Source organism: Girardinichthys multiradiatus, chromosome 1 (genome assembly GCF_021462225.1).
Source record: "Girardinichthys multiradiatus isolate DD_20200921_A chromosome 1, DD_fGirMul_XY1, whole genome shotgun sequence".
Taxonomy (NCBI): Eukaryota; Metazoa; Chordata; class Actinopteri; order Cyprinodontiformes; family Goodeidae; genus Girardinichthys; species Girardinichthys multiradiatus.
This window is the reverse complement of record NC_061794.1, coordinates 18,633,201-18,648,786: the sequence shown is the minus strand read 5'-3', so window position 1 is coordinate 18,648,786 and position 15,586 is coordinate 18,633,201. Positions and strand designations below refer to the sequence as shown.

Sequence of the window (15,586 nt, the reverse complement as noted above, 5' to 3'; positions counted from 1 at the left end):
AGTGTCTTGCCAAAGTATTCGGCCCCCTTGAACTTTTCAACCTCTTGCCACATTTCAGGCTCAAACATAAAAATATAAAATTCTAAGTTTTTGTGAAGAATCAACAACAAGTTGGACACAATCGTGAAGTGGAATGAAATTTATTGGATGTGTCAAACTTGTTTAACAAATAAAAAACTGAAAAGTGGGGCGTGCAATATTATTCGGCCCCCTTGTGTTAATACTGTGTAGCGCCATCCTTTGCTGCAATTACAGCTGCAAGTAGCTTGGCGTATGTCTCTATCAGTTTTGCACATCGAGAGACTGAAATTCTTGCCCATTCTTCCTTGCAAAACAGCTGGAGCTCAGTGAGGTCGGATGGAGAGCGTTCGTGAACAGCAGTCTTCAGCTCTTTCCACAGATTCTCGATTGGATTCAGGTCTGGACTTTGACTTGGCCATTCCAACACCTGGATACATTTATTTGTGAACCATTCCATTGTAGATTTGGCTTTATGTTTTGGATCATTGTCTTGTTGGAAGATAAATCTCCGTCCCAGTCTCAGGTCTCTTGCAGACTCCAACAGGTTTTCTTCCAGAATGGTCCTGTATTTGGCCCCATCCATCTTCCCATCAACTTTGACCATCTTCCCTGTCCCTGCTGATGAAAAGCAGGCCCAAACCATGATGCTGCCACCACCATGTTTGACATTGGGGATGGTGTGTTCAGGGTGATGAGCTGTGTTGCTTTTACGCCAAACATATCGTTTTGCATTGTGGCCAAACAGTTCGATTTTGGCTTCATCTGACCAGAGCACCTTCTTCCACATGTTTGGTGTCTCCCAGGTGGCTTGTGGCAAACTTTAAATGAGACTTTTTATGGATATCTTTGAGAAATGGCTTTCTTCTTGCCACTCTTCCATAAAGGCCAGATTTGTGCAGTGTACGACTGATTGTTGTCCAATGGACAGACTCTCCCACCTCAGCTGTAGATCTCTGCAGTTCATCCAGAGTGATCATGGACCTCTTGGCTGCATCTCTGATCAGTCTTCTCCTTGTTCCAGATGAATGTTTAGAGGGACGGCCGAGTCTTGGTAGATTTGCAGTGGTCTGATACTCCTTCCATTTCAATATGATTGCTTGCACAGTGCTCCTTGGGATGATTAAAGCTTGGAAAATCTTTTTGTATCCAAATTTGGCTTTAAACTTCTCCACAACAGTATCTCTAACCTGCCTGGTGTGTTCCTTGGTCTTCATGATGCTCTCTGCGCTTTCAACAGAACCCTGAGACTATCACAGAGCAGGTGCATTTATACGGAGACTTGATTACACACAGGTGGATTCTATTTATCATCATCAGTCATTTGGGACAACATTGGATCATTCAGAGATCCTCACTGAACTTCTGGAGTGAGTTTGCTGCACTGAAAGTAAAGGGGCCAAATAATATTGCACGCCCCACTTTTCAGTTTTTTATTTGTTAAAAAGGTTTGACACATCCAATAAATTTCATTCCACTTCACGATTGTGTCCCACTTGTTGTTGATTCTTCACAAAACATTAGAATTTTATATCTTTATGTTTGAAGCCTGAAACGTGGCAAAAGGTTGAAAATTTCAAGGGGGCCGAGTACTTTCGCAAGGCACTGTATAACAAAGAAGGGAGGAGGACACAGGAAAGAAAAAAAATCAATTAGGGAGAGAAGAAAACAAGGAAGAAACGAGAAATAAAAAAATGTTGGACTCAATGAGGACAGGAAGGAAGGACATCAAAAAGAAATGGAGATAGAACAAAAGGAAGGACTGAAGGTAGGACATAGGGAAGCAAGGGCAGAAAAGAAGAGAGGAAAGCTACAAGGAAGGAAGGATAGCATTTAGACAATGGGATAGGGATTAATATCTGGAAATACAAGTATGTTTCTTTACTCTTCTATTCACATACTTATTCATACCTGGAAAATACTCAAATGAAATTCTAAACTTTTCCAGACTGCGTAGGAAACCTGATTTATTGGCATGAACAGGTAGAGACAGTTGCACGGTACCTGGGTTCGGTGGAGGTGGCATCACCTCCTCAACCCTCGCTTTGGTCTCCAGTCTCTCAATCTTCTGTGCTTCATAGCGCTTCCTGCCTTCTTCTTCCTGCTCTGCACTAGCATACTACAACACAGAACACATACAGTAAAGACTGTGATACTGTATGAATGCACTGGTGTATTCTAGTGTTATATCTTTGCTTAAATATTAACTAAAACATTGTGAAACCACATATATGTGACTAAAGGACAACTTTCATTTACTTGTTGAGAAAAATGTTCATCTCTGGAATAATTATCTTGTGCAGCACATGTTGCTATTAAACATTAGCGAAGGTTGGTGGTGGTTCTTTCCAAAAGCATGGGTTAAATAGATCACTTTGATAGTTTGCTCTTTGAGTAAAAAACACCTGGTATTATGTTTCAGTTAAATACAAATGGTTGAGTTTCACATAGTAATCTTAAATATTATTAGTATATTTAGTGTTACTGTAAAACAAAAAGGAATAAAAGAAACAGCTAGTTCTTTGAGAACATAGTGTAACGTAATTGAATTTAAAACATCTTTTCACATCTGTAAATTATGTTTTTGATAAAGAGCAGAAGGCCTCTTCTATGGTCCTCTGCTTTACCTGTATTTCTGAAAATGTAAATCATTCAGGGAATAGAGCAAAACTTAACTCAGATAACAGGAAGCTGAATGAGTAAAGCTAAATTGCTCTGTTTTGTTCATTTGATCTTTCAACCTCTTTCATGGATATGATGGATTTGGAAATTTTGGCAGGCTTTGGGTCATCTTAGAGACAAGGTAAAGACCTCCATTCTTTGGAATGTTAACACGGAGACTTCTGTTTTCGAAATTCTACCCATGCTAATCATTAGCATAAAATGATAAAGCCAGTTTAAAATGTCAACTCTGTAATAATTTCAGCTTTGCTGGTCTAAAGGTTTCTGCTCTCCCATACAGCAGTGTGATGTCAACAGAATCAGAGAGAAAGTCTAAGCAGGTAGTCAGACTGAGTTCAGATTTTCTCCTAAATGAGTTCTGCTCTGGGTTACTGTTAGCTAAGCTACTCCATTAGCTTCCCCCCACTCTCTAAGCTTGGATAAGATTGCTACCTTTTGGAGTTAAGATACTTACTTTTCTTAAGTATTCCACACAACCCCAGTTTGCAAGCCCCCAATAATACCTTTAAGCTGATAGGGACAACAGGCTTTAACAAACCTTAATAGGAGGCACCTCTGTGATCTTGTCAACATTCTGCAGAGAACAAGGGACATACCACAGCGCTGCCTTGTTCGCCAGCTTTTTTGTACCTGTAGTAACAAAGAACAGAATGAATTATTGTCCAGTTATGTCAGCAGGGCAGCTTCCAGCTGTTTTTGCAGTCAAGATGTTCTGACATGTTTTTTCAGGTAAAGAAACACTCGTGCAAAATACATATCGGCCAATTTAGTTTTTACTGTTGCTTTGTTACAGCTTAAAGATTAGCCTCTTGCTGCAAGCAAAGAAGCGAAACACAAACGAGGACTTTACTTAAAGATGAGTGTTTTTACACATTCAGAGCAGGACTGAACATTTAGTAAGCATGGTGAGCTGAAGGTTTTGCATAATTCATAAACTGGGAAGTTTATTTTATCCTACAATTACAGAACAGATTAAATGCCATGACATCCCACGCAATGAATTATCTCAACAAATACTCATGTTGTGTACACCGAGGCAAAAGAAAGGCCCTCGAGCATGAATGCAGCAGCTCCAGTTCTGTATCTGCGCCTAAAGTTGGGACGAGAAACTCACTGAAATCACGTCTCGTCGCAATCAGGCAGAGAGGTTGTCAGAGCGATTTCCGTTCATCCCTCACTTCATTTACAAACACAGAGAAAGGGGCTATTTTAAGGTGGTGGAATTGTGACATACACGTAAGGACACATGTTGAATGGAAATCAGTCTTAAAGTTTACCTTGTGGGTGAGTGGTTGATTTTCTAAATTGGCAAGTACTTTTTTTAAATGTACAAAAATACCAATCTGCTACATAACGCATTTTATCACTGAACTTTTTAAAAGAAAAATTTCCTTACAAAGAATAGTTAAAAACCCAGGTATTATAGGAATGAACATAATAAAACATTTTCCCACCAATATGAGAAATTAAGTAGCTGAGAAACAAAGAACTATATTTGCCTGAGCAAATAATAATTAGAGCATTTTCTTTTCATTATAGGGAGCTCATATCAATAAAGCCGCTAACATGCCTCCTAGCTGTACTCTTGAGAGCATTACAGGTGAATATTACTATTAATTAAAGGCGCTTGGTCTGGACAGGGATCCAACCTAGAAGTCAGTAGATTACATTCGACATACGAATCTGACTAGACATCAACTTCCCTGCGTGGTTGTAATCTGAGAGCTTTGTCCAAACTAGAGCTGCACAGTATATTGAATCGCAGTTGTGATCACAATATTAGTGTTTGCAATATCACACAAAGGACTGCGAGTGTAATGCATTTACACTCTGTATATGGACCACGTATTTGGCCAGTTGGACAGACTCCAGGGACATGATGGGTACATTCTATAGTGATAATTTAATTATAAAATTAGATATTTTCCTTATACTTTGCAGCCCTAGTACAAACCCTTTAAAACGTATTTACTCCCATGCTATTGTTCTGTGTATGTATGCAGGTATGGGTTGGTAACAAAGCGTACAAAGTCTTAAAAGTTACACTTTGAGATGCCAGAAAAGGCGCTGGAATGATTAGGAGTTTTCTTCAGCAGTATAGAGCAAAGAGTAATGCAGCACTGCCCCTTCCCCTACCTGCTGTTGCATACTGCCCATCAGCTGGTTGAAAGAAGGTTACACTTCTTCCTTGCTTCAGCTGTTTGGAATTATTTCGAGTAACCAAAAACAAAGACACTCATGGTATCAAAACTACAGGACCGCCACCCATTGCTCTAAGCGATGTAGGCAGGCTACCTGTTCTGGTAGTCTGACTAATTACCCAGACATCATCAGCTTGTCATGCTTGTGTTTCTCTATAAAGCAAAGAACAGTTTAAATGTACAATATTCTGGGGTGCGGCGCTGATGGTGTTGGGGTTAAGCGTGCGACCATATGCAGAGGCTACAGTCCTCGAAGCGGCTGTTCCTTGTTCGAGTCCCGGACCCGGTGACATTTGCCGAATGTTTCCATCTCTCTCTACCCCTCTTTCCTCTCTACCAACTGTCAAAAAAAATAAATAAATAAAGGCCACTAGTGCCAAAAAAATGTCTTTAAGAAATGTACAATATTCTGAATTTAGTGGGTGTTTAGTCTATATTTCTGCACATATAAGTATTAATGTTTTAGAAGGGGCTAATAATGTGAAAAAGCAAATAGATCGAGTTATATAGTTTGGTTTTAAATGTTAGTATGAATAAATTGGTATGCAATATAATATTGTTATTATATTGTGAGAAGCTGACACCACCTTTATGCAGGGATGGAATTGTAATGAATAATATATTGGGCAGCCCAAAATAATGGCATGAGAAAAAAGTTGCGTCCCAGATATATTTTAAGGGCACACTTTACACTTTAAAGCCAACTTTAAATATCATCCTAGTTACTGTATATTTAATGTTCAGAACGCAAGCTTTATTGCTATCACAAAATATAGATCAGAGACAGCATCCGATATAATCTGTTTGGCGGTTTAGAACCAAACTGATAACCTAATTATAAACTGTTTATAAAGCCACGTGGATCCTATTAAAGTATTTCTCAGAATCTGATATGCTAAGCAGGAAAAAATCAGGAATAGTTTCATTTAGGTTACTTGTGATCATCTGTAAAGCGTCAAGGGCTGTGGCTTTAGCCTTAGACAGCAGGCTCTTGGGAACAGAGTAGCCTACAGGTCACTGCTTATATTGTACACTGAAGTTTAAATTGAGCAGGCAGCTGGGCCTCGTTGCCATGGCCACCATGCTTCTCTCCCACTCCTCATCCCATTGGCTTTAACCCTTGCCAATAACCAGGAAGTTGCCCACAGAAGTGAGAGAGGCGTATTTACATATCCTCGACTAGATCCAGGACTGAGCAGCTCAGGTCTATTATTAGCTCCTGCAGGGAGTTTTAAGTGAATTGTGCATGGAATCGGGGGGGAAGGCGAGGATTGAAAAGGAAGACAAAGGGAGAAGCATCAGAATGAAGCATTCCCAGAACAACTAATGACCTTTTCTGACCAGAGTGCAGCCAGGGAGCTGGCTTTGAATGTTAAATCCCTCAGCAGCACATGAAGACAGTGTTGATGTTTGAGCATGACATTGCTTTGACTGCTTCCTTTATTCTTCACAAAATTCTTAGTAAAATAGCACAAATTCCTTTTTGTTGTTCATGGGGGATTATTTATCACATTACAGGCAAAAATATTTTAGATCTTATAGGCATAAGTAAAAATAACCTCTGAAAATGATTTAAAAGTCTACAGAGAATTTGTGTTGTTTTTAAGAAAAGTACTACAGCATGGTTAAGTTTTGATTTTACAAGTGATCTCAGAAACTAAATTAATTCACTCATAAAAGATGGCAGAACAGGCAGCTGGTATACTTATTTAGGATTATCAAATAATTTCTAGATCTGATTTTGGCTACATCCCCCCTAGAACAGAAGTCTTACAAATCTGCTCACTGAAATTTCCACTGATGGAGTGTTTGGTTTTCAAGGGAAAAAAAAGATTGCTACCATGTTAACACAACACCAGTATCAAAGTCTTCTCAGATATTCACACCAGTGCTGTTTTATAAATATTTTAACCACAGTCATAATTGTATTCGACAGTCGCTTGAGTCTAGTGCAACAGGAATCAAGTACTTTTGTATTGCAAGCTGCCGTAAAGTAGAGATGTCCAGAAACATTGGCTGGTGGTACAGTGAATACACTGTACCAAAGCGCTACCAAGTTTCAGAAACAACACTCTTTATTGTCGAAGTTATTGAATTTTCAGTATCAGTGAAGGGTTTAAAAACAAAGTCAAAGAAAGTTAAAAAAAAGGTGTACGAAGCTATTTAAAATGAAACCACACGTGTATGTCTGAAGTTTATTCAAGTTGACAGTTTAAAACAGGAAACAAGACTTCATAAGATAACAGCAAGGCTGAACATATTGCAGCAACGTTAAAGCAAAGAAAGATTCTGAATTTTTGGCAAGTTGAAGTTATGGTCTACATTCTCTAGGGAATAAACCCAGTTACAGTTGCATATGCTAACCATGCTAATAGTTAAGATAGAAGCCAAGGACAGCTTAAAATGCCAACTCTGTAATTATTTTGCCTTTGTTTTGAAATAATAGTAACAATAATAATGTCATTAAAGAGCAAGTTAATAATAATAAAAGTATATTATAAAAAATAATAATAAAAGTCCTGTTTTACCGCAACTCCACTCTCACACACACTCTGTGTGTGCAAGGTGAGGACAATAGCAAAGATGACAGAGAGGAAAAGTCAACTTAGAGAAAAAAATCAACAGAAAGAATGAAAAGTAAATAGATAGTGTAGAACTAAGCTCCCGCAGAAGAAATGACGCTCAGACACAAACAAGAGGAAAAACCCCAAAGACTACACAGAGAGGCTATTTAGAGGGCCAGTGCTTAAGTGGAGGAAGAATCCCTCCGGCATGGATAACTCCCCACAGTCAATCCTCTTTAATCCAAGTTTAAGGCATCAATCATGCCATCATGCTATTCCTGAAAATACCTAAAAGCACATTTTCTCTTCTCAACCACTTTGATCAGACTTGCTACTTGAACATCTTTGATATATGGTCTCACCACAACTCACCTCCTCCTTGCCCTCCTGTTTCTTTCACCTCAAAGGGTTTTACTCCCATTTTGTTTCCCCCTTTGTCTCCTACTCAAATCTCTTAATTCTTCCACAGAGGACAAAAAACATATTCTCCTCCTCCACCCTGGACAATATGTTCCAGAATTGGAGACAGCACAGAGAGGATCATTCCTGGTGCACGGTCCCAGTGATCAAAACCACAGATTTTTCCATTGCACTGAGCCAAGGCTCTATTTTACTTTTAACATCTCACAGGGGGACCGTAGTCCCTCTGTGAGATGTTACAGCCTGATAGAAAGAGATTTATCATGTGGGCAGGAAAGGTTTAATGGCAGAGCTTTCTCTGCGGATTTCCAAATGCTCAATTTAAACATAACTGTATACTTTAGGCTCTCTGAGTGCTGTTAGATGTTTAAAATAAGGGGAAGAAAACAGTTATGTCAGCACTTAACAAAATTTACACCGACTGTGGGACAGAAACAACTCCACAGCTGATGAACTCCAGAGCAGTTCGTCCTAACACCAACCTATACTCCACTGCAGGTCCTGTTGCAAATCTCAGATCTGCCACCAGATTTTTTTCCCTATTTTTAATGGAATTGCTGTTTTTTTCATGCTCTTCGTGCTCTTTGGATATGAATGTAAGTAAATAAAAATTATTATCTAAACAATCTAAATAGAGCATATTCTATAGGAAGGAAAGCCTCCACTCTCACCCCAAAGCTTTCTAAAAATGTGCTTCAAAGCTCAGGGGCAGAGTGGAGTCTACTGACCCACCTCCACCTTCACATATTGATATCCGACCTGGATTTATCTCTGGAAAAGAAATGATTTAACTGTGTAAACATTCAAAATTAATATTGTTTTACTCATTAAACAAAAGTTATAAAACATGTTTTTGAACAGAGAGTAATTTAGGAGACACCAACCTCCAAAACCTAATGTTATTCCCTTTAGTTAAAATTCTTTGAGATGCGTCTTGTGGCTTCTACCAGGAGGAAAGGTTTCCCATCTCCTAACTTTCAGCTGTGAGATGTTTGATAGGTTTCCAGCATGTTCAGTCTGGGGACCCCACAGTCTCTCAATGAGATCTGGGCTTTAACTCAGCACATGGCTTTCCATTTCTTAATTTTCAGCCAGTACTTGTTGGATTTACTGGTATGTTGTGGTTCAGTTCTTCTTCAACTTAAGAGATGGTCTCCTATTTTCCTCAAACACACGGTAGAATTCATGGTGCAGTCTGTGATGGTGAGCTGGTCAGGTCCTGCGGCAGGAAAGACGCCCCAACCCATGACACTTCCACCTCCATGCTTCACAGTTAGTATGAGGTTATCTTGTCTTTGATTTATGCCAAACAGGTCCTCTGTTCTGCATCCAGATAATTCAGATGAATTAGACTTAGTCTGATCTGTCCGAAGAAAATCCTTCCAGAAATCCTGGTCTTTCTTTTTGTTCTCCTAAGCAAACTTTATACTGACTTTGATGTTTTTCCAAAAAAGTAAAGGTTCCCTTCTTGCCCTCATCCCATGAAAATTAAACCTGAGCAGCCTTTTTGATTGTAGAGACATGCACTTTCATAATAGCAGTAGCCCAGACCTGGGCTTGCTGGCAAACCTTCTTCAGGCTTGCCCTCTTCTGAATGTCCTCCACTTGTAGACTATATTCCAAAGGCTGATATCAAATCCTTTTGAGTCCTTTTAAAATCTTTTATTACATAATCTTCTTTCTGAAGGCGTCAGAAAATCTCTTTTGATCTCACCATGGGTCTCACTCTCACTTCAATAGTCAGGAGCACACCAAACAAAATTTCTGGAGTTTAAACAGGGCACATCTCCAATAAAATGCAGAGTAATGATGCTGTATTCATGTGCTCCTGCTGTGATGCGACTGTGAGTAATTTTAGCCACTTTAAGTGGTAACAAATGTGGAGTAATTGAGTTCTCATCAGAACTCACCAAAAACACCCAGGCTGCTGAAGGGCGTACTCATTTGTTTCGCAGGACTGTATAAAGATCCAGCTGAAGGGATGTGTCGTGTATTGGTGGTTTTAATATTTGTTCCTTTATGTAAATTTTACGTTGAATGGATTCATGTGAGCCTGAAACAATACATGTTGACTGTGGCTGTGTAGCAAACTTGGTTGTGTGACAAGGAAAAGAGCTGTCATACTTAGAATATTAAGACTCAACCCACGATTCATAGCTCTCAGCTATGTCTCTAAGTGTGTGTTGAGGGGCCATGGTCTGATTATTCTATGTTTAAATAAATCTGTGCTTGAAAGTGCACACAACACAGCAGTGTGAACCACACAGAGCACAAACGCCTCTATTCTTATAAACAATCTGTGTTTTTTATCTGTATGCAGAGGAGATCTTTGCGTGTCTATGGGTGCTATGCCCATATGCAGTTCTCTAGAAAGGTGTGTGTGCAGTACTTGAGGTATCTGTGTGTCCTAAGACAGTTTTGTACATGGGAGGGTACAAGAAAATCTCTAAGCACAGTGGCATGACTATGACTGCACATGCGTGTGTCAGTGCGCATGTGCAATCCCCCAGCGGGGACAATCATCACGGCTCGTGCCCACAGTAGGCAGCCTTACCCTGGGGGTCTGTGACCGAGGCCCGCCTGACGAGATGCTGCCTGACTGACTGTGGAACCTGAATGCTTTGCCTCTCACACACACACACACACACACACACGCACACACACACACACACACACACACACACACACACACACATGCACGCACGCACGCACACACACACACACACACACACACACACACACACACACACACACACACACACAAACAGGACATGAACATAAATGCATTAACGCAATGAAGTATCTGGAAAAAGCACTATATGAAAGTCTTACTCATCAGGCACTAAACCACAAAAATGCTTACGGCTTTACAAAGGCACACTCTGATGTATACAAACTTCTGCATAAAAATATACATACACAAGTCTGTCCTTGAATGTGTAAAATGGTCCCAGTCCTGCCTCATTTGCTAAGAAAGGGAATGTCTCCTCAGAGTGCAGCTGTGTGGGTGTGAGGACGCGAGGAAGTGTGACTTTTTTCTGTGTCGAACATGTCAGCATATCAGGCTCCTTGTGTGCCCCCTGTTCCTCCCAGCACTCCGTGTGCATCAGCGGCGCGATGGGGAACGTGCGCACATTCTGTCAGGGCGCGTGTGCAGGTACATCCACTTGTGCATCCTTATCTGACTGGGCCGCAGTGTGCGAGGCCTGACGCTAAGCCGACATGACAGAAGCAAATAATGTCTGCTCCCGTTATCTTCTTCTTCTCTCCCCTCGGCCTCGCAGGAACCTTTTAAAGGGCCAAACGTTGATGAAAAACACGCGCATGCATATGTAAAGTGCACATGTTGCAAAATGATAAATCTAAGTGCAGATCACAATATAAACCCAGCTTTTAGGTGTTTTGAAAGTCAGACACCACTGAGGCTGATGAGGTGCATTCAAACACATAAATAGGTTCAGCCTGAATGCATTCACACAAACAATTACATGTCCATACGTGCAATATACAATCAGATCTGACCCACTTCCTATTCTTTAGATATGACCTAAATCAACACAAAGTTGCAGCTCCTATTTGTTCTTCTCTGTTTAGTGTTGGTTGCAAATATTTTCCAGATATTTGAAAGGTACATTTTACTGCCTCGTGTTATAATCACTATGAATTAGGACTGTAAACAACCTGTTTTTGCTATAGTAAAAATAAATGTCATTGTAGACGCTGTGTTTTAGTCAATACAGCCTAAAAGGTTTATCCCAAAAGGTCTCAACTCAGTGGCCCCTATGTTTATAAGCTGGGGCTGGGCCAATAATACTAAGGATGTACACCTTAGTTTAATGCACTTTCTTTTTGTTTAAATAACCACATTTCTGTACTTTTCTCACTATGATATTTATGTCTAAAAAACACATTTGTGTCATACTACCCATTCTTAAATCCCCAATCCCATGGTTTCCAGTTGAAAAGATAATGCTGAAAATATCAACAGATTTACTGAACTACAGTTTCACCTCTAGCTGGCCAAACAGAACAGCCTTTACCCCTCTTACACCATTGTATTTATAACTTGCGCGTTTAATGACATAGCAAAATATGCAGCTTTAAGTAAAAAATGCTCTCGCATGTTCTTCCAAAGCATTTCATACTACAGTGTAGACAGTTTGATCACCAGCTTAGCCAGGTTACTATGCATTTGTTTTGACATGTTGAAAAATGTCAAAACAAATTGGACTAGAGTGTTGCAACTCTGAGACACCTTATACTTATATTATATTGTGCATTGTCTGCAATGCTAATGTACAGGTACTTCTCAAAATATTAGCATATTGTGATAAAGTTAATTATTTTCCATAATGTAATGATGAAAATTTAACATTCATATATTTTAGATTCATTGCACACTAACTGAAATATTTCAGGTCTTTTATTGTCTTAATACGGATGATTTTGGCATACAGCTCATGAAAACCCAAAAATCCTATCTCACAAAATTAGCATATTTCATCCGACCAATAAAAGAAAAGTGTTTTTAATACAAAAAACGTCAACCTTCAAATAATCATGTACAGTTATGCACTCAATACTTGGTCGGGAATCCTTTTGCAGAAATGACTGCTTCAATGTGGCGTGGCATGGAGGCAATCAGCCTGTGGTACTGCTGAGGTCTTATGGAGGCCCAGGATGCTTCGATAGCGGCCTTTAGCTCATCCAGAGTGTTGGGTCTTGAGTCTCTCAACGTTCTCTTCACAATATCCCACAGATTCTCTATGGGGTTCAGGTCAGGAGAGTTGGCAGGCCAATTGAGCACAGTGATACCATGGTCAGTAAACCATTTACCAGTGGTTTTGGCACTGTGAGCAGGTGCCAGGTCATGCTGAAAAATGAAATCTTCATCTCCATAAAGCTTTTCAGCAGATGGAAGCATGAAGTGCTCCAAAATCTCCTGATAGCTAGCTGCATTGACCCTGCCCTTGATAAAACACAGTGGACCAACACCAGCAGCTGACACGGCACCCCAGACCATCACTGACTGTGGGTACTTGACACTGGACTTCTGGCATTTTGGCATTTCCTTCTCCCCAGTCTTCCTCCAGACTCTGGCACCTTGATTTCCGAATGACATGCAGAATTTGCTTTCATCTGAAAAAAGTACTTTGGACCACTGAGCAACAGTCCAGTGCTGCTTCTCTGTAGCCCAGGTCAGGCGCTTCTGCCGCTGTTTCTGGTTCAAAAGTGGCTTGACCTGGGGAATGCGGCACCTGTAGCCCATTTCCTGCACACGCCTGTGCACGGTGGCTCTGGATGTTTCTACTCCAGACTCAGTCCACTGCTTCCGCAGGTCCCCCAAGGTCTGGAATCGGCCCTTCTCCACAATCTTCTTCAGGATCCGGTCACCTCTTCTCGTTGTGCAGCGTTTTCTGCCACACTTTTTCCTTCCCACAGACTTCCCACTGAGGTGCCTTGATACAGCACTCTGGGAACAGCCTATTCGTTCAGAAATTTCTTTCTGTGTCTTACCTTCTTGCTTGAGGGTGTCAATAGTGGCCTTCTGGACAGCAGTCAGGTCGGCAGTCTTACCCATGATTGGGGTTTTGAGTGATGAACCAGGCTGGGAGTTTTAAAGGCCTCAGGAATCTTTTGCAGGTGTTTAGAGTTAACTCGTTGATTCAGATGATTAGGTTCATAGCTCGTTTAGAGACCCTTTTAATGATATGCTAATTTTGTGAGATAGGAATTTTGGGTTTTCATGAGCTGTATGCCAAAATCATCCGTATTAAGACAATAAAAGACCTAAAATATTTCAGTTAGTGTGCAATGAATCTAAAATATATGAATGTAAAATTTTCATCATTACATTATGGAAAATAATTAACTTTATCACAATATGCTAATATTTTGAGAAGGACCTGTAGTTCCGAAACAAAAGGCCAACAGGAACTCGTTCATTACATTACCCAAAGCCATCCTACATTATGCAGATGCTCGGTCTGCACTGATGATGATTCACTTGCCTCGACATACCATAGATTTGAAGAACATGCCAAGACAGGGAGACCAACCCGTTTTCTGATTGATTCAACTAATAATTATTTAATAAGTTAGGGGCAAACAAAGCCTGTGTATTGATCATTTAACTTTAAGCCTAAATGCTTCCTTGATCATTTAGTATAAAAACTTGGATAGTGACATCTTTGCAAAAATCAGTTAATAGTGTCCAGTCCTGACACAGTGAGAGACTGTACATTTTAAACTTGTCATTCTAATTTACACACCCTATACAAAATCAGAGCATACAGTATATGTGGCATGAGGGTTGCAACTGTGAGACACCATACAATTAGGCCCAACATTTTCTATCCTTCAGGCAGATTTAGGTTTAAAGCAGTATTTTTATTTTATCGACATGTTTCATATAACAGTAAGTTCAAGAGTCGCTACTTGAATCTGATAGAGAATTTGTGGAAGACGATTAAGATTAGGTTGATGGCAATGGGGCCTTCCAACCTCAAAGACTTGGAGCTCTTTGTGAGGAATGAATAATCAAAGTTACTAATGGAAATGTGCAAAAAGCTGGTCAGCAATTATAAGAAGGGTTTGATAGCTGTAATTCGAATAAAGGCTTTCCACTGATTATTGAAAGAATATAAATATTTTTCAATAATACCATTTTAAAAAATGACTGCAAAAAAATACATTAATATTCTTTGAAACTAATATTCTTTTTTTATATTTTTTATAAGATACTTGTCTCTTTTCCAATCAAAAACAAACTTGAGCTACACTGTGCAGACACACTGCTAATGAACTAATGCACTAATGAAGGTTCACTCACCTTCGCTTTCTAAATGCTTGGAGTGGATCTAACTGACGGCAGCCTGACCTACTTTCTGATTAATTTAGTATGTTCCACAAAGTTTGCTACATTTACTAAAATGTCAACACATTTTTTGACACGCACAACAGAAATGGAAAGATAGAAACACTATAACAACAGCTTTCAGGATTAACTGATACAAAAAAAACAGTAAAAATTATTTTGTATCATAAATTCTCAAAAACTCCATTACATACTGATATGTTTACCTTACACAGGTAACATAAAATTTCTGGATTGATGAAACCTGGCATGATAGAAGTGAGTCATAATGATTCTGGAGTCATTGCAGATACTCTGCAAACTCTCAGGTAATATGTTTGTGAACTATAGACAGTGTGTCATAATGATTAACGCTGAGCTAGAATATCCATTGAAATCTTATGGTTATTGATCTGTTATCTTAGCAGTTCGAGATTATTCATAACAGTGCGAGAGGCACTGCGGTGTATTTGACAAATTATAGACTGTGCAGAGCACAGTTGGTGAGAATAGCTAAAAAATAAGCACCAAATGCAACAGGACATCTTAATGTTTTTAGGGGACTTGCTCTGACATACAATGTTCTCAATTTTTATTTATTCTGTCTAAAGAAATAATATGGTTGCATGTGTACTGCAACTCAATCCACGTCTTGAATAAATTCACTCAATGAGCTAATATTCTGCCATTCTGGGGTCCTCCCTGTCAAGGCCACAGAGTGCTGTCCCTGCTGATGTCTGCATGTACGCCCACCACTCTCTACCTGTCACCTCACATCTCTGCCTCCGCCTCCGTCAATGAGCGTACGGCCAAGCAACAAGACAACAACCACTATGAGCATGTTG

The 15,586-nt window shown here is 39.8% G+C and overlaps 1 protein-coding gene across 6 annotated transcripts in view; it reads right to left on the bottom strand.

Annotated features, from left to right (window-relative positions):
* The window catches only part of acot7 (acyl-CoA thioesterase 7), an 81,074-nt gene that overhangs the window by 52,196 nt on the left and 13,292 nt on the right, over positions 1-15,586 (bottom strand). For all 6 annotated transcript variants that reach the window (XM_047370486.1, XM_047370477.1, XM_047370452.1 and 3 more), the window contains exons 4-5: positions 3,239-3,330; positions 2,023-2,137 (exon numbers count right to left, since the gene is read on the bottom strand). In XM_047370486.1, the coding sequence (XP_047226442.1) occupies positions 2,023-2,137; positions 3,239-3,330 (207 nt within the window). The remainder of the gene's footprint in view (positions 1-2,022; positions 2,138-3,238; positions 3,331-15,586) is intronic.